This window comes from Psammomys obesus, unplaced genomic scaffold, assembly GCF_907164565.1.
Source record: "Psammomys obesus unplaced genomic scaffold, mPsaObe1.curated_primary_1811, whole genome shotgun sequence".
In the NCBI taxonomy this organism is placed as follows: Eukaryota; Metazoa; Chordata; class Mammalia; order Rodentia; family Muridae; genus Psammomys; species Psammomys obesus.
Genome location: NW_026596143.1, coordinates 10522653 through 10549856, shown reverse-complemented (window position 1 = coordinate 10549856; position 27204 = coordinate 10522653). Strand labels below are relative to the sequence as shown.

Genomic DNA, 27204 nt, shown 5'->3' with positions numbered 1-27204 from the left:
GTCCTCAGGCTTTCTGGCAGGTTTTTTACTATCACATTCATGTTTTGTGCATGTGAGGGACAGTGCAAGTGTGGGGGGCAGAGGACAATTTTCAGTACTTGGTTCTCTCTTTCTACTGTATGGAAATATGGATCCAGCAGTTAAAATTCAAGTTGTCAGTCTTGACATCAAAGCTCACTGGCTCTCTTTTCCATTTACTCTCTCTATTTTCTTTTCTCTTTTCCTCTCCCCTCCTGTCCTCCGCCTTCTGCCTTCTGCCTCCTTCCTTTTCAAACAGGCTTCACTATGTAGCTCATGATCCTCCTGGACCATACAGTGCTAGCATACTTAGCATAACACCCTTTCTTATGTTTAGTTTTAAATATGCTCTTTAAAACATAGTGTGCCGGCAATAATTCTATCAAGTAATCATTATGTTTGACGTAAAATAAGACACTGAAGTTAAAGTAGCTCGTTAGATCTTGCACAGTGACTCGACAGAAGGGCTGGGGCTGGAGCTCGGAGCTCCTAACACTTAGATGAGGGTAGTAACTGTGCCACAGCCCAAAGGCGGGTTTTCTAGAAATGACGGAAGAGCTTAGAGGAAGAACATAGAATGGTGGCAGCACTCCAGGAAATGCCTCCCTCGTCTCTTAGAAATAGTGTGCCATGGTAACCTGGTCAGGATGGGGAGCACATGTTTCCCTAATTCTCATCACCTCATGTCAGACCATCTTGGACTAGGGTGAGACAGGCTCACCACTGGAAACTAAATTCCACCTGTCACTCATACAAATGGGAAGGCAGCGCATTTTTTATAGCCTTGAAATGAGACAGTAAAGGGATTCATCTCCTTCTGAGCTTTTTCTGTTGGACCAGAGGTTTGACTGACAAAGCAGAGATAAAAACAAGAAGAGGATTTAACAAAGATTAGCTGAGGGATTGGTTTGATGGTCTTGTGTCAAGAGACCAATGGCGTTACTAGAAGAAGCACTTTATATAATACTTATAATCTGCCATGAGCCATTCTTCTTTAACTATTTATACACATTTAAATGGTCAATTGTTATCAAACAACACACCTACCATTTCATAGTTACTGTGTGTGTAGGTGTGTGCATGTGGCAATGGATGTGTGTCCAGAACACCCAGAATCTACTCTTTCACTGTTTTGGCAAAAATCTACAAATATATTTTAATATAACTAACCAGTCTTCGTATAGCACCTTAGACATTTAGATGAATTTACTTTGTTTACCCACAACTTTTTAAAAGAATAAACAAAATTAGAATTTTGAGGATTTTTTTTTCTTCTGAAGTTATTGAGAATGTAATATTGTCTCAAAAAGGTAGAGAACCGGTTTTGAGATCACCGGATATATTTCACCACAAACAAAACTTAAAGTTTGGCCAAATAAACCAATTGAAATGGGTAAACAGCTGCTATTCTCTGTCCCAGAGATTCCTCAAGATAACGGAATTCCTTACAGATAACGGAACAGTGAGGTCTAGCCCCCTCATCTACTGACTACCCTGATAGGTCCTACCATTTTCTATAGGCTGACAGCAGTCCGTGCGTTTTGCCATAGTTGTTGGAGGATTCTTGTTCCTTGAACTTCTCATTGGCTTTCACGTCAGATCCGAAGATGATGCAATACAAGGAAGCGTACTTCCTGGAACTGTTGCCAGGTGACCATGACATCATTGACCAGACGAATAGTGTGGTCTCAAGATGTTTGATATATTGACAGAAAAATTAAATAGGAAAGAGCCATCGAAAACGTCATGCACAATCGAGATCCAAGCAGCGTTTATTTTCTCCTCCTTGGCAACTTTCATCGTGGGATATGTCATCATAATGCTTTTCAGAATGATCTTGGCTGTCTTAAACAAATGCCAAAACATCAAGAGAACAGAGAAAATCTTGGTCAGTTTCCTTCCCCGGGAGACCTGTATGTGATCAGTTCTACGTCTGGCATATGTCTGTGTTTAGCAAGAAGTTCAAGTCTTGTTTGATTTTCTTCAGGCTGATGAATGAGCCTGATGCTTCATAAAGGGCAGGAAACTGGCCCAAGCCCAGTGCGAAGTTGGTTGACCATGGACAGGGATGAACGTACCAGAGTCTCTGTTCTGAAAAAAAAATTCTATAAACGTCGACAACGTTCCTGTTTCTTAAAAAGACAGGCAAATGTGGTACTTTATGGATTAATCCCAGTACTTGAGGCAGGAGGATTGCTGTAAGTTTGAGGTCAGCCTAGGCTACTTGGATAAATGAGACCCTGTTCCAGAGAAAGAGAGAGAAAGTATATATACATATATGTAGATATAGATATATGTTGATAGATATATTTTAAAGAAGAACATAATGGTCTACATAGTTTCAGGCCACCCAGAGCTTCATAGTGAGACTGTATCTATTATGTGAGCTTAAGATCAGCCTGAGCTACAGGAGACCCTGTTTTAGTGAAAGAGAGTTTTGTTAAATATTATAAAGGACCCACAAAGGCAAGATATTAACTTAGCCTTACTTTTGAATATCCTTTGTGCGTGATTCATATGTGTCCATATGTATACACTACTTTTATGTGCTATCTACACCAGCCACAAACACAGGCATTTTTTTTTTGTAGCCTAACTAGCTTTGCATAGGTTGATGTTGTGAGCAACTGCTGGCAAATGATGACAGTGGGAACAAATGGGGCTTTATGAAGATGACATATTTAATAATTTTGAAATCTCTTCAATTCTACATGACTGTTCTGTTTTGTTGTTGTTTTTGTTTGTTTGCTTTGAGTCAGGGTGTCACTATGTAGCCCTGGATGGCCTGGAACTTGCTATATAGCCAGGCTGGCCTTTAACACGTTTGTCTCTGCCTCCTGAGTGCTGGAATTAAAGGCATGTGCAACCACAATTGGCTCAATAGAAGAATTTTATCAAGCCCTCTGTATTTAGTTTTAATTTTCATTTAGACTTTGTTTCTTCCTGAAAGAGATTATAGTAGGTTTTGGTAATAGAATACTTTTTGCTTGTGTATCATAATTAAGATGCAAATTTTCCTTAAATATGTCTACTACTGTTAAAGTGGCATAAGGTAACATGACTTGAAATAAGAGCAAAAAGTTAAGGGAGTATCTAGTATTGAAGTTCATTGCTTTTATTGATAAGTTAGTTTACTCTGTAATTGTTTCTACTTTAAAGACTTCAAACAGGGTTGGAGGAATGGCTCAGTGGTTAAGAACACTGTCTGCTCTTCCAGAGGACCTGGGTTCAATTCCCAGAACCCACATGGTGACTCACAGCTTATCTGCACTTCCAGATCTGATGCCCTCTTCTGGCTTCCTTGGGCACCAGGCACACACATAGTGCACAAACATACCATTCAGGCAAAACATCAATTTACATAAAATAAAAATAAACAAAAGTGTGAGATCAAGACTTTAAACGTCATAAAACTATTGGGGAAAGATTTATAAGACTGTGGATTATTGGGTATGATGAACATGAGCTTTCTCTCTCTCTCGTGTGTGTGTGTTTGTATCATTTAGAGATCTCTTTAGTTGACTGCTTTGGTCCTCACAGTGATTGTTTCCTGGGTTGAGCAGGGCAGAATGATTTCTGGCTAATATTATGACAAGAGCCTCCCTCAACCTAAAGTGGACTTCTTCTTTAGCTGCTGCTCACTCTGTCAATCCTTTTTGTTTATTTGTTTTTCACAGGACTTCTGTTCATCAAGCAAAATAAAGATTAATCCTTTAAGAAGATTTAACTTTCATGGAGTATTTCGTGAACGTATTGAAATGTTGCTTTCTGCACAGACCATTGTGGGGCAAGTGTTGGTGAGTTGACGTTCACTGTTCTCTCATGCTGATGAGCTGTAGCCATGAACATGATCGTGGTCTCCTCCTGTACTTTAGTCACACAAGTAGGCATATTCATTTAGTGGTGGTCTTAGCTACATCAAGCCCTGTATGTACGGCTTTCTAGTTATCATTCTGCTTTATTTATCCCTAAGTGAGCAAGATTACTTAGATTTTATACTTACTGTTGGCCACTCTGCCACAAGGAAAGCTTTGTGAGTACAGAGTTGTATACATTTTGTGCTTCATAGATATATGAGTGCCTGCCTGGAACATACGTACCAGTAAAGCATGTATTTAGACAGCATTGTATGCTTTGATTTTCCTGTAGAGGAGAGGGGTTTAGATTAGATGGCTAATTTTTCAGAAAGAAAGCCATGATCCAGTGATTGCTGTTTTTACCACTGCAACTGTTGGTATTTATTTATTTATTTATTTATTTATTTATTTATTTATTTATTTATACTTTATTGGGGTTTCTTATGCCTCTGCCTCCCTTCTTTACTCCAATCCCTTCCAATACCCTAATAAAAAATAGGAGAGAAAAAAGGTTAGTGGGGAGAAGAGGCATAGTTCTCTTTAGCTACTTCCTGCTGGTTAGGGTTGCTGGATTCCTTGGGGCAAGTCCAATCTTCCTTTCAGGATATCTCCAATTTCTTCTTGGCAAACTGCATCAACAGGAACCAGGAGCAGCAGGGGGGAAGCAGCAGTAGCCTTCTTTCCTAGGAACCCTCTTCCCTCTCTCAGCTCTGGCATTTATTTTCTCTCAGAGTCCTCAGAATTAAACTATCTGCAGCTGGCAAAGATCATGCCCATCTCAGAGCCTGCATGAGGCAAATAGTCCGCTGCTGTTGAATAATCTAAAGTAGCCCTATATCCCACACCTAGGACTAAAAGAAAAACCTGTTTACATAACATAACTGAGTTTTTACAGAAACCAAAACTCCCACTACAGACACTTTGTAGAATATATGAGAAGTATATGTCATTGCCTAGCACACAATCACCTTCCACTGCCATTTCATAGATTTTGAAAGAACAAGTGTTGTCTGATACCCAGGCAATACTGTATTATATGTATCTTCCTCCTCTTCTACTTTTTATTGGTTCTTTGTGAATTTCACATCATGCATCCCAATCCCACTCACTTCCCCCTATCCTTGTATCCAGCCTCCACCCTTGCAACCTTCCCCACAACAAAGAAAAAAAAAACTTGCTGTGGAAGCTGTAGTGTGTCAATGTGTCCCACAATATACCCCTTTGTCCACACTCCTTTACTTGCAGATGTTCATTGCAGTAACTTGTTGGTCTGGTACGAGGCATCTGGCTTCTGCTCCTCTATCAGTAGTGGAACCTCCCTGGGACTCCTCTCAGATATCCTGTTGTTGCCCTGTGTCATGGAAATCCTGTAGTTTTGGATCTGTAGGACAGGCCTTTTCATTCATTCCAGCATTTATTGATGGAGTAGATGTTGGGGTGAGCCAATTCAAAGCCCTGGATCTGGGTCTGAGAGGTATCTCAGCTGGTGAGCCTTCCAACTCACTCTCCTGCTCTCACACCCTCGGGGCTGCTCACCAGTAACCCCCACAAACAGGGCCAGCTCCACCCTGTAGCCCAGGCAACACGCAGGGCCCGCTCTCCTGAGTGTTGCAGCTGGTAAGGGACAGGGACAGCTCTCCCACCTGCCTATAGGTGGCAAAGGTTTCATATGTGTTTTCAGTCTGCTAAGTTATTGCCGAATGACTGAAAGAGACGTGTCAAAACATTCATTTATGTTTTCTTGACTGTCTTGCATTCCCAACAGAGTTTGAATGATATATTCTTACTTGCAAAGAGTCACTTATTAAACGATCTTGTAGTGAGATGGCACTTCAGAGGCAGATGGATCTCTGTGAGTTGAAGCCAGCCTGGTCTACAGAGAGAGAGAGAGAGAGAGAGAGAGAGAGAGAGAGAGAGAGAGTGTTCCAGGACAGCCAAAAACTACACACAGAGAAACCTGGTCTCGAAAAACCAAAACCAAAAAACAACAAAACAAAACAACAACAAAAAATAACACAACACAACAAAACAAAAACCCTGTCTTGTTAGTGCCCTTAGCCAATATGGAATATGTGTTCTTCTGGCATACCTTACAATATAGTATCAGCATAATAAGAATTCTGTTTTTGTTTCCTTTCATCACTTCTGTCCCCTTTTCTGAACTGTGGAAACGTCATAGCGCTGGATTTCTGTTGTTATCTTCATTAGAGCACATACTTTTTCAGTGGCTGCTCACAGGCCAAGTAGACCCCCAGGAGGACCACAAGCCAATCCTGGCCAATCCATAGCATCTAAGTGGTAGTCAGTCACCTGTTGTTGCTTGGTTCCCACAGTCTTCTCAGCTGTCTTCAGTGCCACAGCCTACATGTGCTGATCCTCTTTCAGTCTCTTTTGGGTTAAGCCTGATCTGGCAGGTCAGTGCTCTCAGGCCTTCGGGGGATACAGGGCAGAGAGCAGAGCTGGGGAGGCAGCTTGGGCCAGAAAATGTTAGCTGGAAAGAGGCCAGATGGCAGGGTGGTTCTTGCCCCAACCTTGAGGAGCAAGGGGTTCATGTAGGCTTGGAGTTCGATCTCTTCAGCCTACTGACTTTTTGTTTTGTTTTTCAAGACAGGTTTTCTCTACGTAACAAGAACGCTGGCTGACCTGGACTCACTTTGTAGACCAGGCTGGCCTTTAACTCACGGAGATCCACCTGCCCCTGCCTCCTGAGTGCTGGGATTAAAGGCCTGAATCACTATGCCCAGCTGCTTGCTGACTTTTTTTAATTAATTTTTTATTTTTTATATTAATTACAGTTTATTCATTTTGTATCCCAGCTGTAGCCCCCTCCCTCATTCTATCCTAATCCCACTCTCCCTCCCTCCCTCTTCTTCTCCCATTCCCCTCTCCAAGTCCACTAATAGGGGAGGTCCTCTTCCCCTTCCATCTGACCCTAGCTTATCAGGTCTCATTCGGATTGGCTGCATTGTCCTCCTCTGTGGCCTGGGAAGAATGTTCCCCCATCAGGGGATGGTGGTCAAAGAGCCAGACACTGAGTTCATGTCAGAGACAGTACCTGTTCCCATTGCTAGGGAACCCACTTGAACACTGAGTTGCCATGGGCTACATCTGAGCAGGGGTTCTAGGTTATATCCATGAATGGTCCTTTGTTGGAGTATCAGTCTCAGAAAAGACTCCTGGGCCCAGATTTTTTGGTTCTGTTGCTCTCTTTGTGGAGCTCCTGTCCTCTCCAAGTCTTACTATCTTCCCCTTCTTTCATAAAATTCCCTGCACTCTGCCCAAAGTTTGGTTATGAGTCTCAGCATCTGCTTTTATACACTGCTGGTTAGAGTCTTTAAGAGCCCCTCTGTGGTAGGCTCCTATCCTGTTCCCTGTTTTTTCCTTTTTCCAATGCCCATCCCGTTTGTCTTTCTGAGTGAGGATTGATCATCTTACCCAGGGTACTCCTCCTTGCTTAGCTTCTTTATGTGTACATATTTTAGTATGTTTATCCTATATTATATGTCTGGTATCCACTTATAAGTGAGTATATGCCATGTGTGTCTTTCTGCTTCTGGGATATCTCACTCAGGATGATCTTTTCTAGATCCCACCATTTGCATGCATATTTCATGATTTCCTTGTTTTTAATTGCTGAGTAGTATTTCATTGTGTAAATGTACCACAGTCTCTGTATCCATTCCTCCATTGAGGGACATCTGAGTTGTTTCCCGCTTCTGGATATTACGAATAAAGCTGCTATGAACATAGTTGAGAAATGTCCTTGTTGTGTACTTGAGCATATTTTGTATATATGCCTAGGAGTGGTATAGCTGGATCTTGAGGAAGCACTATTCCTAATTGTTTGAGAAAGTGTCAGATTGATTTCCAAAGTGGTTGTACACATTTACATTCCCACCAGCAATGGAGGAGGGTTCCCCTTTCTCCACAACCTCTCCATCATGTGTTGTCACTTGAGTTTTTGATCTTAGCCATTCTGATGGGTATAAGGTAAAATCTCAGGGTCATTTTGATTTGCATCTCCATGATGACTAAGGACGTTGAGCATTTCTTTTTTTTTTTTTTTGTATTAAATATATATATATATATACACTGTTTTTATTAATTACAGTTTATTCTCTTTTTATCCCCCCTCCCTCCTCCCCTTCCAATCCCACCCTCCCTCTTCCCCACCCGTGTCCCTCTCCCAGTCCACTGAAAAGGGAGGTCCTCCTCCCGTTTTCTCTGATCCTAGTTTGTTAGGTCTCATCAGGAGTGGCTGCATTGTCTTTTTCTGTGGTCTCCTTGGGGGGAGGTGATCAAAGAGCAGGCCAATCAGTTCATGTCAGAGACAGTTCCTGTCCCCATTACTATGGAACCCACTTGGATACTGAACTGCCATAAGCTACCTCTGTGCAGGGGTTCCAGGCCATCTCCATGAGTGGTCCTTGGCTGGAGTATCAGTTTCAGAAAAGACCCCTGTGCCCAGACTTTTAGGATCTGGCACTGTCCTTGTGGAGTTCCACTCCAGGTCTTACTATTTCCTACTTCTTTCATAAGATTCCCTGTACTCTGCCCAAAGTTTGGCTATGAGTCTCAACATCTGCCTCAATACCCTGCAGGGTAGAACCTTTTGTCTCCTTTGTCGAAAATGTGGTAGGTTCCTGTCCTGTTCCCTGTTTTCTCCCTCCTCTGATGTCCATCCTCTTTGCCTTTCTGAATGGGGATTGAGCATCTTAGACAGAGTCCTCCTTCCTGATTAGCTTCCTTAGGTGTACATATTTTAGTATGTTTATCCTATATGTCTAGTATCCACTTATGAGTGAGTATATACCATGTGTGTCTTTCTGCTTCTGGGATACCTCACTCGGGATGATCTTTTCCAGTTTCCACCATTTACCTGCAAATTCATGATTTCCTTGTTTTTTATCACTGAATAATATTCCATCGTGTAGCTGTACCACAATTTCTGTATCCATTCCTCAACTGAGGGGCATCTGGGCTGTTTCCAACTTCTGGATATTACAAATAAAGCTGCTACAAATATGGTTGAACAGATGTCCTTGTTGTATACTTGAGCATCTTTTGGATATATGCCTAGCAGTAGTATAGCTGGATCTTGAGGAAGCACTATTCCTAACTGTCTGAGAAGGCACCAGATTGATTTCCAGAGTGGTTGTACAAGTTTACATTCCCACCAGCAGTGGAGGAGGGTTCCCCTTTCTCCACATCCTCTCCAGCATGTGTTGTCACTTGAGTTATTCATCTTAGCCATTCTGACTGGTGTAATGTGAAATTTCAGGGTCGTTTTGATTTGCATTTCCCTGATGACTAAGGACTTTGAACATTTCTTTAAGTGTTTCTCTGCCATTCGATAGTCCTCTATTGAGAATTTTCTGTTTAGCTCTGTACCCCATTTTTAATTGGATTACTTGATTTGTTGCTGTTTTATATACTGTCAGATAGAAGATTGGTGAAGATTCTTTCCCAATATCTAGGCAGTCATTTTATTTTGATGAGAGTGTCCTTTGCTTTACAGAAGCTTTTCAGTTTCATGAGGTTCCATTTATTGTTTCTCTTAGAGCCTGTGCTGTTGGTGTTCTGTTCAGGAAGTTGTTTTCTGTACCAATGAGTTCTAACCTCTTCCTCACTTTTTCATCCAATCGATTTAGTGTGTCTGGTTTTATGTTGAGGTCTTTGATCCACTTGGACTTTAGTTTCATGCAGGATGATAAATATGCATTAAAATTTGCATCTTTCTGCATGTAGACATCCAGTTAGACCAGCACCATTTGTTGAAGATGCTGTCTTTTTTCCATTGAACGATTTTGGCTTCTTTGTCGAAAATCAAGTATCCATAGGTGTGTGGGTTTATTTCTGGTTCTTCTAGTTGATTCCATTCATCCACCATTCTGTTTCTATGCCACTACCATGCAGTTTTTATTACTATTGCTCTGTAAAAGAGCTTCAGATCAGGGATGGAGATATCTCCAGATGATCTGTTGTTGTATAGCATCGTTTTTGGCAATTATGGGTTTTTTGTTTTTCCATATGAAGTTGAGAATTGTTCTTTCAAGGTCTATAAAGAACTGTGTTGGTAATTTGATGGGAATTGCACTGAATCTGTAGATTGCTTTTGGCAGGATGGCCATTTTCACTATGTTAATCCTACTGATCCATGAAAACGGGAGATCTTCTCTCCTTCTGATATCTTCTTCAGTTTCTTTCTTCAGAGACTTGAAGGTTTTTTCGAACAGGTCTTTCAGTTGCTTGGTTAGAGTCACCCCAAGGTACTTTAAGTTATTAGTGGCTATTGTGAAGGGTGTTGTTTTCCTAATTTCTTTCTCAGCCCTTTGTCTTTGGTATACAGGAGGGCTTCTCATTTTTTTTTTTTTTTTGAGTTAATTTTGTATCCAGCCACTTTGCTGAAGGTGCTTATCAGTTGAAGGAGTTCTCTGGTTGAATTTTTGAGCTCACGTATACTATCATATCATCTGTGAATAGTGATACTTTTACTTCTTCCTCTTCGATTTGTATCCCCCTGATCTCCTTTAGTTGTCTTATTTCTCTAGCTAGGACTTCAAGTACTATGTTGAAGAGATATAGAGAGAGTGGGCAGCCTTGCCTTGTCCCTGATTTCAGTGGGATTGATTGAAGTTTCTCTCTATTTAGTTTGATGTTGGCTATAGGCTTGCTGTATATTGTCTTTACTATGTTCAGGTATGTGCCTTGTATCCCTGATCTCTCCAAGACTTTAAACATGAATGAGTGTTGGATTTTGTCAAATGCTTTTTCAGCATCTGAGGAGATGATTATGTGGTTTTTCTCCTTCAGTTTGTTTATATGGTGGATTACATTGATGGATTTTTGTATATTGAACAACCCCTGCATGCTTGGGATGAAGCCTACTTGATTATGGTGGATGATATCTTTTCTGTGTTCTTGGATTTGGTTTGCATGTATTTTATTATTTTTGCATCAGTGTTCATAAGAGAGATAGGTCTGAAGTTCTCTTTTTTTGTTGGATCTTTGTATGGTTTAGGTATCAAGGTGACTGTGGCTTCATAGAATGAGTTTGGTAATGTTCCTTCTGTTTCTATTTTGTAGAATAGTTTGAAGAGAATTGGAGTTAGCTCTTCTTTGAAGGTCTGGTAGAATTCTACGTTGAAACCATCTGGCCGTGGGCTTTTTTTTTTTTTTTTTTTTTTTGGAAGGGAGACTTTTGATGACTGCTTCTATTTCCTTATGGGATATAGGACTATTTAATCTATTTACCTGATCTTGATTTAATTTTGGTAAATGGAATCTATCAAGAAAATTGTCCATTTCATTTAGATTTTCAAATTTTGTGGCATATACAGACCCACTGAGTGTTAGGATTTCCTCAGTGTCTGTAGTTATGTCCCCCTTTTCATTTCTGATTTTGCTGATTTGGATAGTTTCTCTCTGCCTTTTAGTTTGTTTGGCTAAGTGTTTGTCTATCTTGTTGATTTTTCTCAAAGAACCAGCCCTTGGTTTCATTGATTCTTTGAATTATTTTATTTGTTTCTAATTTATTGATTTCAGCCCTGAGTTTGATTATTTCCAGCCATCCACTCCTCTTGGGTATGTCTGCTTCTTTTTTTCTCTAGGGCTTTCAGGTGAGCCATTAAGTTACTTGAAGAGATTTTCAAATTTCTTCTTGAAGGCACTCAGTGCTATGAATTTTCCTCTTAGCACTGCTTTTATTGTGTCCCATAAGTTTGGGTATGTTTGTGCCTTCATTGTCATTGAATTCTAGGAAGTCTTTAATTTTTTCTTTATTTCTTCCCTAACCTAGTTGCCATTGAGTAGTGAGTTGTTCAGTTTCCATATGTGTGTAGGCTTTTTGCTATTACTGTTGTTGTTGAGGTCTAGCTTTTATAGTCCATGGTGGTCAGATAGGATACAACGGATTATTTCAATCTTCTTGTATCTGCTGAGGCTAGCTCTGTGACCAACTCTATGGTCTATTTTGGAGAAGGTCCAGGAGAGCTGAAAAGAAGGTATACTCTTGAATTTGGGTGAAAAGTTCTGTAGACATCTATTAGGTCCATTTGATTTAGGCCCTCTGAAAGTGCCATTATTTTCCTATTTAGCTTCTGTCTAAATGATCTGTCCCTTGGTGAGAGTGGAGTGTTGAAGTCTCCCACTATTAAGGTGTTGGGATTAATGTGTGATTTCAGCTTTAATAATGTTTCATTTAAAAATGTAGGTGCTCTTGTATTTGGGGCATAGATATTCAGAATTGTAATGTCCTCCTGGTGAATTTTTCCTTTTATGAGAATGAAGTGCTCCTCCTCATCTTTTTTGATTACTTTTGGTTGAAATTCTATTCTATTAGATATTAGGATAGCTACCCCAGCTTGTTTTCTGGGTCCATTTGCTTAAAAAACATTTTTCCAGCCCTTTATTCTGAGGTAGTGTTTATCTTTGTTGCAGAGGTGTGTTTCTTGGATGAAGCAGAATGTTGGATCCTGTTTCTACAACCATTCTGTTATTCTGTGTCTTTTTATTGGAGAGTTGAGTCTATTGATGTTGATAGATAATACTGGACCAATGAATGTTAGTTCCTTTTATTGTGAAGTTGGTGGTGTTACTGTGATTCATTGCCTGTTTCCTTTTAATTTTTTGTGAAGTTATCTGTATCCTATGTTTTCTTGGGTGTGGTTGTTTTCTTTGGATTGGAGTTTTCCTTCTAGTATCTTCTGTAGGGCTAGGTTGCTATGTAGATATTGTTTAAATTTAGTTTTGTCATGGAATATTTTGTTTTCTCCATCTGTGTTGATTGAAAGCTTTGCTGGTATGGTAGTCTGGGTTGGCATCTGTGGTCCCTTAAAGTCTGTGTGTCATCTGCCCAGGCCCTTCTGGCTTTCATAGTTTCTGTGGAGAAGTCTGGTGTGATTCTGGTAGGTCTACTTTTATATGTTACTTGGCCTTTTTTCCCTTGCTGCTTTTAATATCTTTTCTTTGTTCTGTAGATTTAGTATTTTGACTATGATGTGATGTGAGGAGTTTCTTTTCTGGTCTAGTCTATTTGGTGTTCTGTAGGCCTCTTGTATGTTTATGGACATCTCTTTCTTTAAGTTGGGAAAATTTTCTTCTATAATTTTCTTGAAAATATTTTCTGGACCTTGGAGCTTGGAATCTTCTTTTTCATCCATTCCTATTATTCTTAAATTTCATCTTTTCATGGTATCTTTGATTTCTTGGATGTTTTGTGTTTGGAACTTTTCTGATTTTTCTTTTATTTGAGGGAAGTATGAATTTCTGCAAGTGTATCTTCAGCATCTGAGATTCTCTTTTCCATCTCTTGTATTCTATTGGTGATGCTTACCTTTGTGGTTCCTGATCTTTTCTCCAGCTCCAGGGTTTTGTTTGTGTTTTCTTTATTGATTCTAATTCTGTTTTCATGCCTTTCACCATTTTCTTCATCTGTTTGAATGTGGTTTCCTGTCTTTTTATGATGGTTTCTATTTTTTGTTTGTTTCCTCTCTATATGCCACTAATTGTGCCCCTACTTGTGCCTCTATTTGTTTGGCTGTATTTGTCTGTATTTCTTTGAGAGCTTTGTTCATTTCCTCTTTATTTGCCTCCATTTGTGTGGCCCTTTCTTTGAGAGCTTTGTTTGTTTCCTCTTTATTAGTCTCCATTTGTGTAGCTATTTCTTTGAGAGATTTGTTCATTTCCTCTTTATGTGCCTCTAATAACTGGATAAGCATAGCTTTAAAATAATTTTCCTGTTTCTGATGAATTGGAGCATTTGTTGATTTTGGTGGTTGCTGGTGAAGCCATAATATCCTGATTTTTGTTGGATGTATTCTTATGCCGACCTCTGGCATAAGAACCTGTAACCGTCACTGTTCCTGGAGTCTGTACTTCAGACTGGGTCCGTCTTTCGCTGGTGTCTGGAGTATTCTTCAGGAATATTAGAGTGGTCCACTGCTTTGAGAGTGTGCGTTGGAGTTGCAGCTGTACCAATTTTGGTGTTTCAGATCCTCTGCCTCTCAGATACAGTGTGTGCTGGTCACCGCCATCTTGGATCCCCCACTCGCTTGCTTTTTATCAGTTGATTTTTTATTTTTCTTATATTTCTTTTATTTTTTGAATTTATTTTTTCTTTCTTGCTTGCTTGCTTTCTCATCCCAAGGGTCCCCTTTCCTCACTTTTCCTCTCCCTTTCCCCCCAGAAAAGGAGAGCCACCCCCCTTCTCCATATCAACCTTCCCCAGCACATCAAGGATGGGAGCATATCCTCATCCCCTGATGCCAGACAAGGCAGCCCTGCCAGGGAGAAGTCAGCTAAAAGCAGGCAACAGAGTGCATGTTAGAAACAACCCCCTCTACTTGCTAGGCAACCCATATGAAGACCAAGCCACCCATCAGCTACATGTGTGCAGGGGGCCTAGTTTCAGATCACTCATGCTCCTGGTTGATGTCTCAGTCTTTGAAAGCCCCCTGGGACTAGGTTTTCAGTTGATTTTTGTAAACTGAATTTCAATCGTATTCTATGACTATAAAGGAGATTTGTAACTCCTCTTGGAGAATATTGTAATTATATAATAATATGTGTAAACCACTCAGGGCATATTAAACATTGAAATTTAGCTGATATATGCATTTTTAATTATTATTGTCTTTTTGCTATCTTCTAACATGAATAATTCTTTTTCAACAGAAATATATATATTCAACAGAAATATATATATACACATATATATAGCTGGACATATATATATATATATATGTCTTATTAGAGAATGTACTTAGTCTGTGGACATTTTCTTTTTCTTTTCTTCCCCCCCCCCCCCTTTGGTTTTTAGAGATAGGGTTCCTCTGTGTAGCCTTGGCTGTCCTGGGCTTATTTTGTAGACAAGGCTGGCCTCCAACTCACAGCAGTCTACCTGCCTCTGCCTCCCAGCGTGCTGGGATTACAGGCATGCACCATCACACTGGGCTTTTTGTTTGTTTGTTTGTTTGTTTGTTTGTTTGTTTTTAAGACTGAATTTTAATTAGAAAATTTCTCTTTATTTTTAATTACAAAAATTCCCTCTCCAACCTCCAAACTTCTCATTGCTCTTCTTCAAATTTGTGGCCTCTCTTTTCATCAGTTGTTAGCATTTTCCTGCTTAATGATTGATGTGAGAGGGCCCAGCCCACTAAGGGTGGGACCACCCCTGGACAGATGGTCCTGGGGTGTATTAGAAAGATAGCGTTTCTTTGGACAATTCAATGCATGTATGCAATGTATTTATTATAAACATACTCACCTCCATTACCCTCTTTTATCCCCCCCACTCCTGCTGACCCCATTCTTCTTCCCAACTACTCCCTTCCTACTTCCATGCCATTTTTGTGTGCAGGTAGCCACAGGTGTTGGGTGCTCATGATTGTATTGGCTAAAACATAGATTAAAAAAATATTTGAGGCAAGGTCTTCACTGTGTACCTGGCTGCCCTAGCTCTCTCTATATAGACCTGGCTAGACTTGAACTCACTGAGATCCACCCCTGTCTACTTCCCAAGTAGAATTAAAACATGACACCAACCCCTTCTTAAATTATTATTCATGTGTCTGTGAGTATCCCAAATGAAGAGGCTATTGGATCCCTTGGGCCTGGAACTCGTGTAGTTGTAAAGCTGCCTGGGTGCTGGGTGCTGGGTGCTGGGAACTGAGCTTGGGTCCTCAAGTACTCTTGAGCAGCAAGTACTCTTAGTTGCCAACCCATCTCTAGACTGTAAGGCAGATATTTTGTTTTTGCCCACTGATGAACTAAATAGTGTGTGGGGGAGTCAACAGAAGATCTAGAGATATATTTGGTGAATACCAGTAGAACTTGATTGAAATCTCCAAACCTCAAAGAAAACTATCCATGAGGGTGTTGATTCAAAATGCAGCTCTTGTCAAAGTGGAATAAAAGAGTGTTTGTAAAGGAGCCTAGTAGAGGGGTTGTAAAGATAACCTCTTTAATTTCAGTCACAGGAGGTAAAATCTATCTGCCACCAAGATTTATATTCTAGGAAAATAAATTCTGATCTTTATTCTGAACATAAGAATAAATTTAAATGAAGACAGTAAGAAATAATTTTTGTTGAGCCATTAAAATTTTTTTAAATTAAAAAATGAGGAAAAGGTGTTTATTTTGAGCCAAATGTAAGTACAGCCTGGGAAATGGATTCTGGGTTCAGAATAATGTGTTCCATCATGGAAATAGTTACATGAATTAAAATTTTTTCTCAGTTCTTTTTTTAATTGAAAAAAATTTCATACAGCATATTCTGCTCACAGTTTCTTCTCCCCCAACTCCTTCCAGATACTTCTTCCTACCTCTCACCCATCCAACTCCAAACCTTCTTTTTCTTTAGAAAGCAGTTAAATAAAAACAAATAAACCAGAATTTAAAAACACTGCATGTGTTTTATTTATTTTTTGTTTTTTGATTTTTTGTTTATTTGTTTTGAGACAGGGTCAGCTAGCCAGGCATGGTGGTATACAACTCTAATCCCAGCACTAGGGAGGAAAAGGCAGGCAGACCTCTGTGAGTTTGAGGCTGGCCTGGTCTATATAGTGGTGTCTAGGACATCCAGGGCTATATAGAGACACCCTGTCTCAAAGAACCAAAAACAAAACAAAATAATTTAGATAGGGTCAGTTGTCTTGGAGCACCCTGTGTAGACCAGGTTGACCTTGAACTCAGAGATTCTCCTGCCTCTGCCTCCTGAGTGCTGGGATTAAAGACATATGGTAATAAGGATCGTTACCTAGATGGCCTTACTTGAACTTCTGATAGTCATAGAACAACAACAAAAAAGTCATATCAAAGCTTTTCCCAAAAACATAGCTGGGAAGGTCAGGTAGGCGGATTATAGCAAAGTGGGAAAATCCTCTCTGTTAGGTTGATTTCAGTTCACATCTCAGCTATAGTTGGTGAAAGCAAGTTATCTGCTAAGTAAATATATTAAAAAAGCTTTACTTGAGTCAAAAGGATGTTAGGTTGGGTACAGAGGCTGGTGCCTAAGATCATTTTGGCTCTGGATTTCAAGCCTCTGCTACGGCAGGGCTCTAATCAGCCTTATATGATTCCCCCTGACTCTGTTCACCGACCGCCCTCCACCTCAGACCCTCAATTCACAGGAGTAAACACTAAATACCTTATGCACTGAGGAGCTCCAGGGCTGGGTGTTATGCTCTACCACCAATCTGGTTAAGAGTGCTCTCGGCCCACACCTGTAATCCCAGCACTCAGGGAGGCAGAGGCAGGTGGATCTCTGTGAGTTCAAGGTCAGCCTGGTCTACAAAGTGAGTCTAGGACAGCCAAGGCTACCCAGAGAAACTCTGTCTTGAAAAACAAAACACAACAAAACAAAAAAGTGTGCTCTCCTGAGGACCTCTTCGTCCTTAAGGCAGCAGAGAGAGGAGTCCTGGAAGGCAAGATGGCAGTTCCTCTCATCACAACTCAGTAGCCCTGGTTGCTCAAACTTCAAGAGTCTGACCCCAGGTGGTTTATTTTAGTTGTATTTAAGCACAGAACAGTTGGGTGACATGTATACAACAAAGCACACATAAATCGTCTTGAGGAATAAAGTAAGCCGACACAGGTCAGTTGTTCACAAAGATAGACAGGCGCTATAAATTGACTGATTGGTCTGGGAAAGGATCTGGTGCCGGAAAAGCCTCTGGCTACACAGATAGAGCAAAGGTCACCAGACTAGTAAACCACCCACTCTCGGCCTTCTGGGTGGATAACAGGCATTGCATTTCTTCACTTGACGGAACAACCGGGTGTGCTATCTTCCCAGGTTCCCCAGTGCTTGTCTGTGAGCACAAAGCAAAGACCCGCATGCCTTCTACAGGAAGACCACGATGAGCCTAGCTGGTGGGAAAGTAAAAATAGCCATCAATACTAACACAAATGGATAAGTATCTGAGTCAGAGAGGAGCAGAAATTTCATTGTAAATAAAACTCTGAATTTTATCATTACAACTATATTGAACTAAACATGCCGAAAATCTATTTGTTGAGACAGGATCTCCCTGAGTAGCCCTGCCTCTCCTCAGACTTGCAGAGATCCACCTGCCTCTGCCTTCTGAGTGCTGGGATTAGAGGTGTGCATCACCATACTAGACAAAAACTGAGTGGTTTGCAAATTAGAAATTGCCAGAGGAATGCTTAATTATCTAGAACCAACCTAAAAAAATGGTGGAGGCTGACAGCGATCTCCTCCAGCTCCACTGGGGGATTTGCATTAGGCAGCTTCTTCGCTGTGTTTCACTGGATAGCTTTGCTTCTATACCCAATAAGCTGTCATAGGAAGAACACTCACTTTCTTCTCACATAACGCTTTCCTACATGGGGAAATGTGCCTATGGACACACCACAGGCAGTTCAAGTCCAAGACTGTTATTTAGTAGCCCTTATTTCTGTCATGGAACAGAGCATGTGAGACATGCCAAGCACTTGGTAAACATTTGCTAACCTCTAGGAGGAGCAGGAAGGGTACTCTGCTTATTCTAAAGCGTGTGAGAGTTAAAACTAGGTAAGTAAAAACGGTGAGTTAGTGTGAAGTTTAGTCTGCTTTTCGTCAATGAGCAAGTGAACACAGGCGCAGATGAACGTGTGAATGTGAGTGCATAGGTAAGGGAAAACCCCTCCCGCCTGTACACAGTAATAAAAATACACAAGAATATTCACTTCATTTTAAATAGAAGACAATTTTGTGGGCTTATTTATTCTATGTCAATAAAATAGATTTGCATCTTGTCTCTGTCCTTCTCTGTTCTTAGGCGATCCTCGTCTTTGTGCTAAGCATCGGGTCTCTTATAATCTATTTCATCAATTCAACAGAGTGAGTAAAAACCCCAGTCATGCTTGGCTGCTTTATCAGTAACGTAATTGCTTTAGAATTTCCTCTTCAGGGATGCCAAATAGAGTTTTGCTTACATGCATGCACCCTCCCACCTCCATACACACACACACACGCACACACACACACACATACACACATACACACACACACACACACACACACACAAACACACACAGCTAATCAAAATGGAAACCATGTAGCTGCCCCCCCACCCCAGTGCACACTAACTCCAGTTCTGTGATGAATGCATGTGTTTGTCCTGTATCTTGCCACCTCTAATGCTAGTGTTGGGGTGGGGTGTAAAGCTGTACCGCAGACCTCCAGCTGTTGCTTCCTCACACGGGACCACTTACGAAGGCTTCTGAATTTCTCTGGCGTTGACACACAGGTCCTGGGGTCTGTCAGAGCCTCTCATGCTTCTTTGTGAGACTTCAGCCTTGGATGGCTTCTCTGAAGCCATCCCCTTCTTATGTAGTTCAAGGCTAGGACAGTATTTAAAAAAAAAACTAAACCCAGTGTGATTTAAACCTCATGCCACACTGTATAGCCAGTTGGGGTAAAATTAAGAATTCCTAACACATCTTTTAGGAAATACCTTTGAGTTTGTTTCAAATCCATTCATTTGATCTGGAGTAGTGGTATCTCAAAGGTGTAGACAAGCTGAGAGATCTTATCTAGATTTTTTTTTTCACCCACAAAGGACCAATCTCTGAGGCTCTGGACCCCCACTTACAAAACTGAAGTGGAACCCAGGGACCCTGTAAAAGAGTGGTGGCCCATTCTCCCATTGTTCTCAGTGCCATCGATGCCCTAGTGGCCTCATGCGTGGTTCCATCCCCAGCAGGAAGGGAATTCTCTCCAGATTTGAACATGAGGCTTGAATGGACTACTCTCATTGAATGTGTACATTGCCTGCCCCGCCTTCATCTCTCCGTAGACACTGGCTTTTAACAATGTTTATCTTTGCAAAACGTTCCCATTTCTTTCCAGCCCCGTTGGAAAATGTTCTTCACACAGAGACAACACTCTTCATGTGGATTTGAGTTTCAATGCTTTCTTTACTTTCTATTTTGGGTTGAGGGTAAGTACCTAGGTGAAATGGTAATAACTACTGACCCCCCCCCCATCCACAAACAGAAGCAAAATAAAGAGACCTGTGTGCTCCTCAGCTCCTCAATCTCCCTCGCTTCTCAGGCGCTAAAGGTAGAAGACCACCTGTGCCCCAAGCTGTTAAATACTTAATGAGACCTAAACCCGTATCTCCTGTGCTTGAAAGTGCAAGCCGGGTCCAGAAACCCAACCAATGATCCCATTATCAGACACCCTGTCGGCAACCCTTACTGGCTTCTGGCCTTCCATTGGGGAAGCTTCACCGCTTAGAAACCAGAAGCTAGCAGAACATGAGTGTCAGTGTTCCACGAGTGACACGTATACCATCTTACTTTTTGAATTTTTTATTTGCTTTTCAAGCGTTTTCCTGTTAAAGTTCTATTTCTTTTATTTCATGTGTATGGGTGTTGTGTCTTCATGTATGTCTGTGCACTTGCTAATGGTGCCACAGATGCCGGGGGGGGGGGGTCAGAGCCTTTGGAACTGAAGTTACGGATGGTTGTGAGTCACCATGTGTGTGCTGAGAACTGAACCTGGATCCTCTGCAAGAGCAGCCAGTGCTTGTAAACACTGAGCCATCTCTCCAGCCCCAAACTTGAGTGTTCTTGAACTAAATTAGGAAGCTCAATACACAATGGCCTGACAAGCTTTTTGCAAGCTGTAGATTTTTCACTGAACACTGTCCTAAATCATATATCTTCACCAATCACAGATAATAAGCTCTATGTATATAACAATTATACACATAGATGTATAAAAGGAAATATACATATAGAAGAATTGTATCTTATATTAATGTATATTTTATATATAGATATAACAAAAAGCTCTAGGAGCAATGAAAGCCCAAAGTATTTAAATGTGAAAGCTAGGCTCTGTGAAGTAAAATAATTTATTTGCTCATTTATAGAACACTCATTAAAATTATGATTTCTCTCTCTTGCTTTGTTTTGGTTGGTTGGTTGGTTTTGACACGTCACACTATATAGCTCCAGCTGACCTGGAACTCTCTTTGTAGACCAGGGTGGCCTCAAACTCACAGAGCTCTGCCTGCCTCTGCCTCCAAAGTGCTGGGATTAAAGGTGTGTATCACTATGCTCAACCCAAGTACAATCTCTTTATGTAATATGTATGTGTATGTGTGTTAAATAACATGTAATTAAAATGTCAGTTAATGAATGAGATATAGCAGAACAGTAATCATCCTTCAGAGTCATTTTAAAATTCTAAGTGGTAGGTAGGGGGATGGAGAAGTAGCTCATCAGTTAAGACCACTTGATGCTTTGATAGAGGACCTGCATTTAGTTCCCTGTTCCTACACCACAGCTCACAGCTGTCGTAATTCTAGTTCCAGAGGATCTGACACCCTCCCTGTCCTCTGATTTGCACATGGCACACACACATACAGCCTAATATACATACAAAACACTTACATACATAAAATAATTTTAAATCTTTTTTTAAAAATCATAAGGGCAATATAATTTGGGTGTTTTGTTTCTATTTCAGTTTTGGGCAGCTGATGACAAGATCAAGTTCTGGTTGGAGATGAATTCAATTGTAGACATTTTTACCATCCCACCAACCTTCGTTTCTTATTATTTGAAGAGTAATTGGCTAGGTAAGTGTGCTGTGGCAATACATAATCAGTACCAATGTTGTTTTAACCCCAAACTTCTCAACATCATTTAGAATATTTAATACCTTTAAAAATATCTCACGGTCATTTCAAAGGCTCCTCTCTTGACTGTAGAGTTTTGTATTATATTTACAGAAACATTTTATTTTAAGATTGGATCTCAGTGTGTAGCTCTGGCTGGCCTTGAACTCCTGGCAATCCACCTGCCTCTGCCTGGGAGGTGTCACCACCAGAATGACCAGAAGTCATTTCTTGATCCCAGCATGTAGCAATGTACCTGGTTCACAGCAGGTGTCCAGTAGTTGTTGATGGAATACCTGTGGACCCTTACACTGGGATCTCATATGAACTCAAAGAATGGCCTCCCTTGGTTTCTCAAGGCCCATCATCAGGTTTAGATATGCTGGAACTGGAAATTTTTCATTGCTTGTTTTATCTTTAAGGTGGCCATATTGACAGTGCATGGGCTTTTTTAAAATCAGTTTTTATAAAATTCTATCTTCTATTTATTGTTTATAAGATACACACCAATTCTATTTCTTGCTGTTGTTAACAAAAAAGTAAAACTCAGATTATTGAAAAGTTATAACCAGGAAGCTTAATGGCCCCATGCAAAAATTTCTATCCATTCTAAAGGAGAGTTAGAGTAAAATGAATAGTGCTTATTACACAGGTCAGCTTCTACGTGCTCGAGATTACATCTGCAGCGCTGTAAGGTGGATCCTATTGTAACTGTCATTTTCTGGATGAGGAACTATGGAAGTGGGTACCCTAGGTCATGGTAGTTAACTTTCAGGACCAGGGTTTATGCTTCATGTCCTTAAACCTGTGACATTACAACACATTAAGTGGTTCAGCGCATCCATCCCAATCCTGTTATGTTTCAGGCTATCTTCTCCTGGTTGCTTTGTAGGTTTGAGGTTTCTGAGAGCCCTGCGGTTGCTTGAACTCCCCAAAATTTTACAGATCCTCCACATCATCCAAACCAGGTAACTGAAGGACTCCCTGATATGCCCGCTTGGCAGTTTGGATTGGGAGATGAAAACATTAACTGGTCCTCAAGCAGCCCACATCTCATAGGAATTCCAGTGTAAAAAATCAGGCAATCTGTCAGCATCTGTGATGTCACCCCCTCACCCCTTCCATATATTATGTAGCAGTTTGGCTGGAAACCTTTCAGTCCTTGTAAAGAGATTGCTTAGTCCTTGTTTTACAGAACGACAGAATATGTAAGTCCACTTTGATTTTAATTTCAGATCTCCCTACCCAAAACAAAACCAAAAAAAAAACCCACAGCCAACACAGAGGCTTTGGTTTTTTACATTTGCTCTTGAGAATTGTCTCTCTTTGCATGGCTGGATGAAGCTGCTTGTAGAAGCTGTGGATTGCTAAACCCCAGTGCCAGACTTGGGGTACCTTCTATAGGCCCCCAAATAATACCAGCCACTTGTCACTTCTCTCACTTCTTATTTATTACTCACAAGTAATAAATGATAAACCCAGTTGCTGAAGACATCACATACCTTAGTTGTATAATATGGAGAAACCTATCCAGAAGTAAGCTGACGGCTTCCTGCCTGCTGTGTGGCTTTCATGGTCCCTCCCTGAATATGCTCTGCATGCTGCTGGGGTTAAAAAAAAGGCATTAATGGTCTCACCCAGTTGTGAACCCTACAAGACCAACTTACCAGACAAGAGGTGCCCACTTGTTGTAACAATGGCACTACTGTCATGGGCCTAACCAACTGTTCTCTGCTTGGACTGGAGACCTGTTCCATAGGAAGGAACCATTCCTGGTACTGTGAACCTGGTTAAAACCCCATGCCAGGCACTAGGCACAAGTCATAGGCACTAAGGGGGGGGCACAGGGCACATGGATGGAATACTATTGTTCACCTATACTTCACAGTGTAAAATGTCTTCTAAATACTTATGTTTACACCCATAGACAAATGCTACTCTCAGCCCTAATCAGAGACACTGTCTTTTCTAGTGATTGGTGGTGAATGCAGAGACTCAAAGTGCTCATAATAAGTGACATATGAGTGCTCAGCCCTAAACAAGACATGTATTCCATCCCCTCTAAGGTTCAGGGACTGCTACAAGAAGAGGAGGCAGAAAGAATGTAAGAGCCAGATGTAGGGAGATGGGCTGCAAAAGCTGTCTTCTGGGCAAGACGCAGCCATTGCAGTTTTGAAGTCACAGTGATTGTGGATGTCTGCTGTGGGGCAGCACCAGAATGTGCCCATTGACAACCAGGCACAGAGGGGGGGAGGGCCTCAGAGGGCACAGACTCTCACTAATGCACTACTGGGTACTGATAGATTCAGGGAGACTCAGTTATATATCCAGTGGAACCCCACTAGGTTCCAGTGGATAGTTCCAATCCACTGCTCAGAAGGTGGTTCTGGTTAAAGCAGGTAGGGTGCAAGACAAAACCAAGAGTCACGAATCTGGGAAAGGGACTGGTAGGGATTGACAGGATGGTGAATGAGGCTTGCAGGAGAGGGTAATCAAAGTGCATTTAATAACATGTATACAACCTGGCGTGGTGGCACACACCTGTAATTCCAGCACTCAGGGAGGCAGATTTGGGCAGATCTCTGTGAGTTCGAGGACAGCCTGCTCTACAGAGTGAGTCCAGGACAGCCATGCTTACACAGGGAAACCCTGTCTCAAAAACCAACCAACCAAACAAACAAATACATGTATACAATTATGAAAGAACAAAAACAATCAATTAAAGAAAGAATCACCTCTGTTGGTTAGTAAAATAAGAAACATTTCTTCAGGGTAAGAGATATAACAGTTCCCCAGAGCATGAGAAATGTCCAGCAGCAGCAGTGAACTATTATTGCTTAGAGAAGTAGAGACATGAGCTCAGTGGGAGAGTACTTACCTAGCATATGCAAGGTCCTGGGTTCAAACCCCAGCATTACAAAAATTACATTATAAAAATAGTGCAACTTAAATATCTCCAAAGGATAATAATTCAAGTCCAAACTATTTTTCTCCTTCAACACTCTTCTTAGAGATATCAGTATTATGGTCTAGGTGCAACTCAGCAGTTAAGTATGCATTGTGAAGAAGTCAAGGATGGAAATACTATTTGTGCATGACAAATGGCCAGGCCAGAAACTGAAGCTACTTCAGCTAAACTCTAAGGCTTTCCTTGACAGACTTAAGCCTCTTTGATACTTTGCCTCAATGATCCTGGTATGAGTTCAGAGTATGACAGACCCTACATTCCTGTAATACACTCACATCTTATTTTACAAGTCCATACCTGGACTCCTGCCATTTTGGTATACTACCTGAGCTATAACCTTATAACTTGATTGAGTGTTGATCCACATGTATATCTCTAAAAACACCAGGCTGATGGACAATACAGTAAAATCTATACCATTTGAAGAAACACATGACACTGGGTGAGTTTCCAGCCATGTTTCTCAGGCTCTTAATGCATACATGAAGGATATAGAGGCCCTGTAGCCACTCAGACCGGAAGGTGAGGGCAGAGCTCTAGGTAATGCTGTACCTTCCAATCTATGGGCCACGCAGGGAGCAGAAAACTGGGCCCTGGAGGACTGTGTGTGTGTGTGTTGATTCAGAACCTGCCTGCAGAGACCTAACAGCTCTTTGTCCTTGTCCTTTTAGCAGTTCATTGAAGCTCTCCAAACTGTTGTCAATAGTTCTCAGTACCTGGTTCACAGCTGCAGGATTACTTCACCTGGTAAGCAAGTCATCTCCCCAATGGCGTCTGCCACTGTGAGCGTCCTTGCAGTCCCCAATGGCCTCCAAGGTGTGAGCATCTTTGCAGTCTCTAATGGCATCTACTGGTGTAAGCACCCTTTCTTTGAAACTGGAGAGAGACCAGTTTTTATTTCTACCTTTTTGGTTTTACTTTTTAATTCCCACCCTCATAATTATCATAAATTTTGCATCTCCTGCCATCAAGATAACTTCGTATCCTCTTCCAATATTTTGAAATCTGGTCTTAGTGAAAATCTTATTAGGTTTAAAAGTGTAAGACATATACGACATGAGATTTATTGATAAATCCTCATGGAGGTTTGAGGATGCTTAAATTTTAAATAAATATGTAAAGGTGAAGAATGAAGCTAGGGTTAGAATATACTTTAGTGGTCAAATACTTGCCTGGGGGTGGGGTTAGGAGCCAATGAAAGAATTCCAGACTTGCTAAAACTGGATAGTTGCTGGGGAGGGGTTGAGTTGCTATTGCAAAAGAGAGATTGGGGCCACCTACTGTCTTAAGTTTTCTATTGCTGTGATGAAACACCATAACCAACAAGCAAGTTGAGGAGCAAAAGGCTTAAGCTTCCACATCACAGTTCATCACCAATGGAAGTCATGACAGGAACAGGGCGGGAACCTGGAGCAGGAGCTGATGCAGAAGCCATGGAGAGTGCTGTTTATTGGCTTGCTCTCACGGCTGTTCAGCCTGCTTTCTTACAGCAACAGGACTACCAGGGCGGGGACAGCACCACACACAATGGGCTGGGCCCTCCAACATCAATCACTAATTCAGAAAATGCTCTACAGACTTGCCTACAGCCAGATTTTCCAGAGGTATTTTCTCAATCGAGTCTCCCTTTTCTCAGATGACTCTAGCTTGTGTCAAGTTAACATAAAACTAGCCAGCACAACTGACCCTTTGTCAACTTGACACACAAGCCCATCCCTTTTCAGTTAGAACCTTTTCTTTCTCATTTATCCCTAAGAGGGCACATTATTAATATTAACATCACAATATAAAACACTAGTCACTTTAAAAGTCCCACTGCCCTTACAAATTTAAACACATTAAAACTTAAGTTTCCTTAAAATACCCAATCTCTAAAAATCCAAAATCTCTTTTAAAAATGCAAAGTCTTTCAGCTGTGTGCCACTGTAAGAATAAAAATTAAACACTCTTTTTACATCAAGAGAGAAGAACGGGGCACAGTCACAATCAACTCCAAACAAAACTAAACTCTAACCGTGTAAATAACTCAGTTTCCAATGTCTGGGATTCACTCACGATTTTCTGGCTCCTCCAAACGGCTTGGGTCACTTCACTGATTCTCCCCTCTGCAGCACACACAGCTTGTCTTCTGAGCTCAGGCAGGCTCCACTCCACTGCTGCTGTTCTTGGCGGTCATCTCACGGTCTTCTGTAGCAGCTGGGCTGAACTTTTGCCTCTCCTGGGATCGCTCATGGTGCCAAGCCTCAGCTGCTCTCCATGATCCCTTCATGCCTTCAAAATCTGCAACACCTGGGTGACTCTTACAAGATATGGTTCAGCTTCCAGTCCGAGGTACAACTTTATTTACAGAAGCTGGAATACAGTTTCTGTGTGCTGACTCTCAAAAAAACAAAACAAAACACACAAAAGAACCAAACAACAACACAAAACACTTCCCAGAAGCTTCACCTCAGTGATGCTGGTCTCTCCTTAATCACTGCTAATTTCTCAGCTCCAACTGACCAGCATCAATTGTTCTGGTCTCTTGTCAGTCACAGCCAATTTTTTAGCCCCAGCTGACCAGACACCAGACTCTTCACACAAAAGGCCCTGGAGAGTCTTTGCTTCCCTTTGAAAGTCACAAGCCAGGCCTCGATCTTCTGCGCTGCTCTCAACATTCTTACCTTCCAAGCTCCTTCAGAAAAGCTCACTGAACTCACAACATTCAGTGGATTTTCTAGCCCAAAGT

The 27204-nt window shown here is 41.2% G+C and overlaps 1 protein-coding gene across 1 annotated transcript in view; it reads left to right on the top strand.

The window, feature by feature from the left end:
* The first annotated feature begins 1711 nt into the window (after positions 1-1711).
* The window catches only part of Kcnu1 (potassium calcium-activated channel subfamily U member 1), an 87216-nt gene continuing 61723 nt past the window's right edge, over positions 1712-27204 (top strand). The window contains 7 exon segments of the mRNA XM_055593350.1: positions 1712-1906; positions 3696-3815; positions 18656-18717; positions 19729-19819; positions 21358-21469; positions 22401-22476; positions 25148-25223. Coding sequence (XP_055449325.1) covers positions 1712-1906; positions 3696-3815; positions 18656-18717; positions 19729-19819; positions 21358-21469; positions 22401-22476; positions 25148-25223 — 732 coding nt within the window.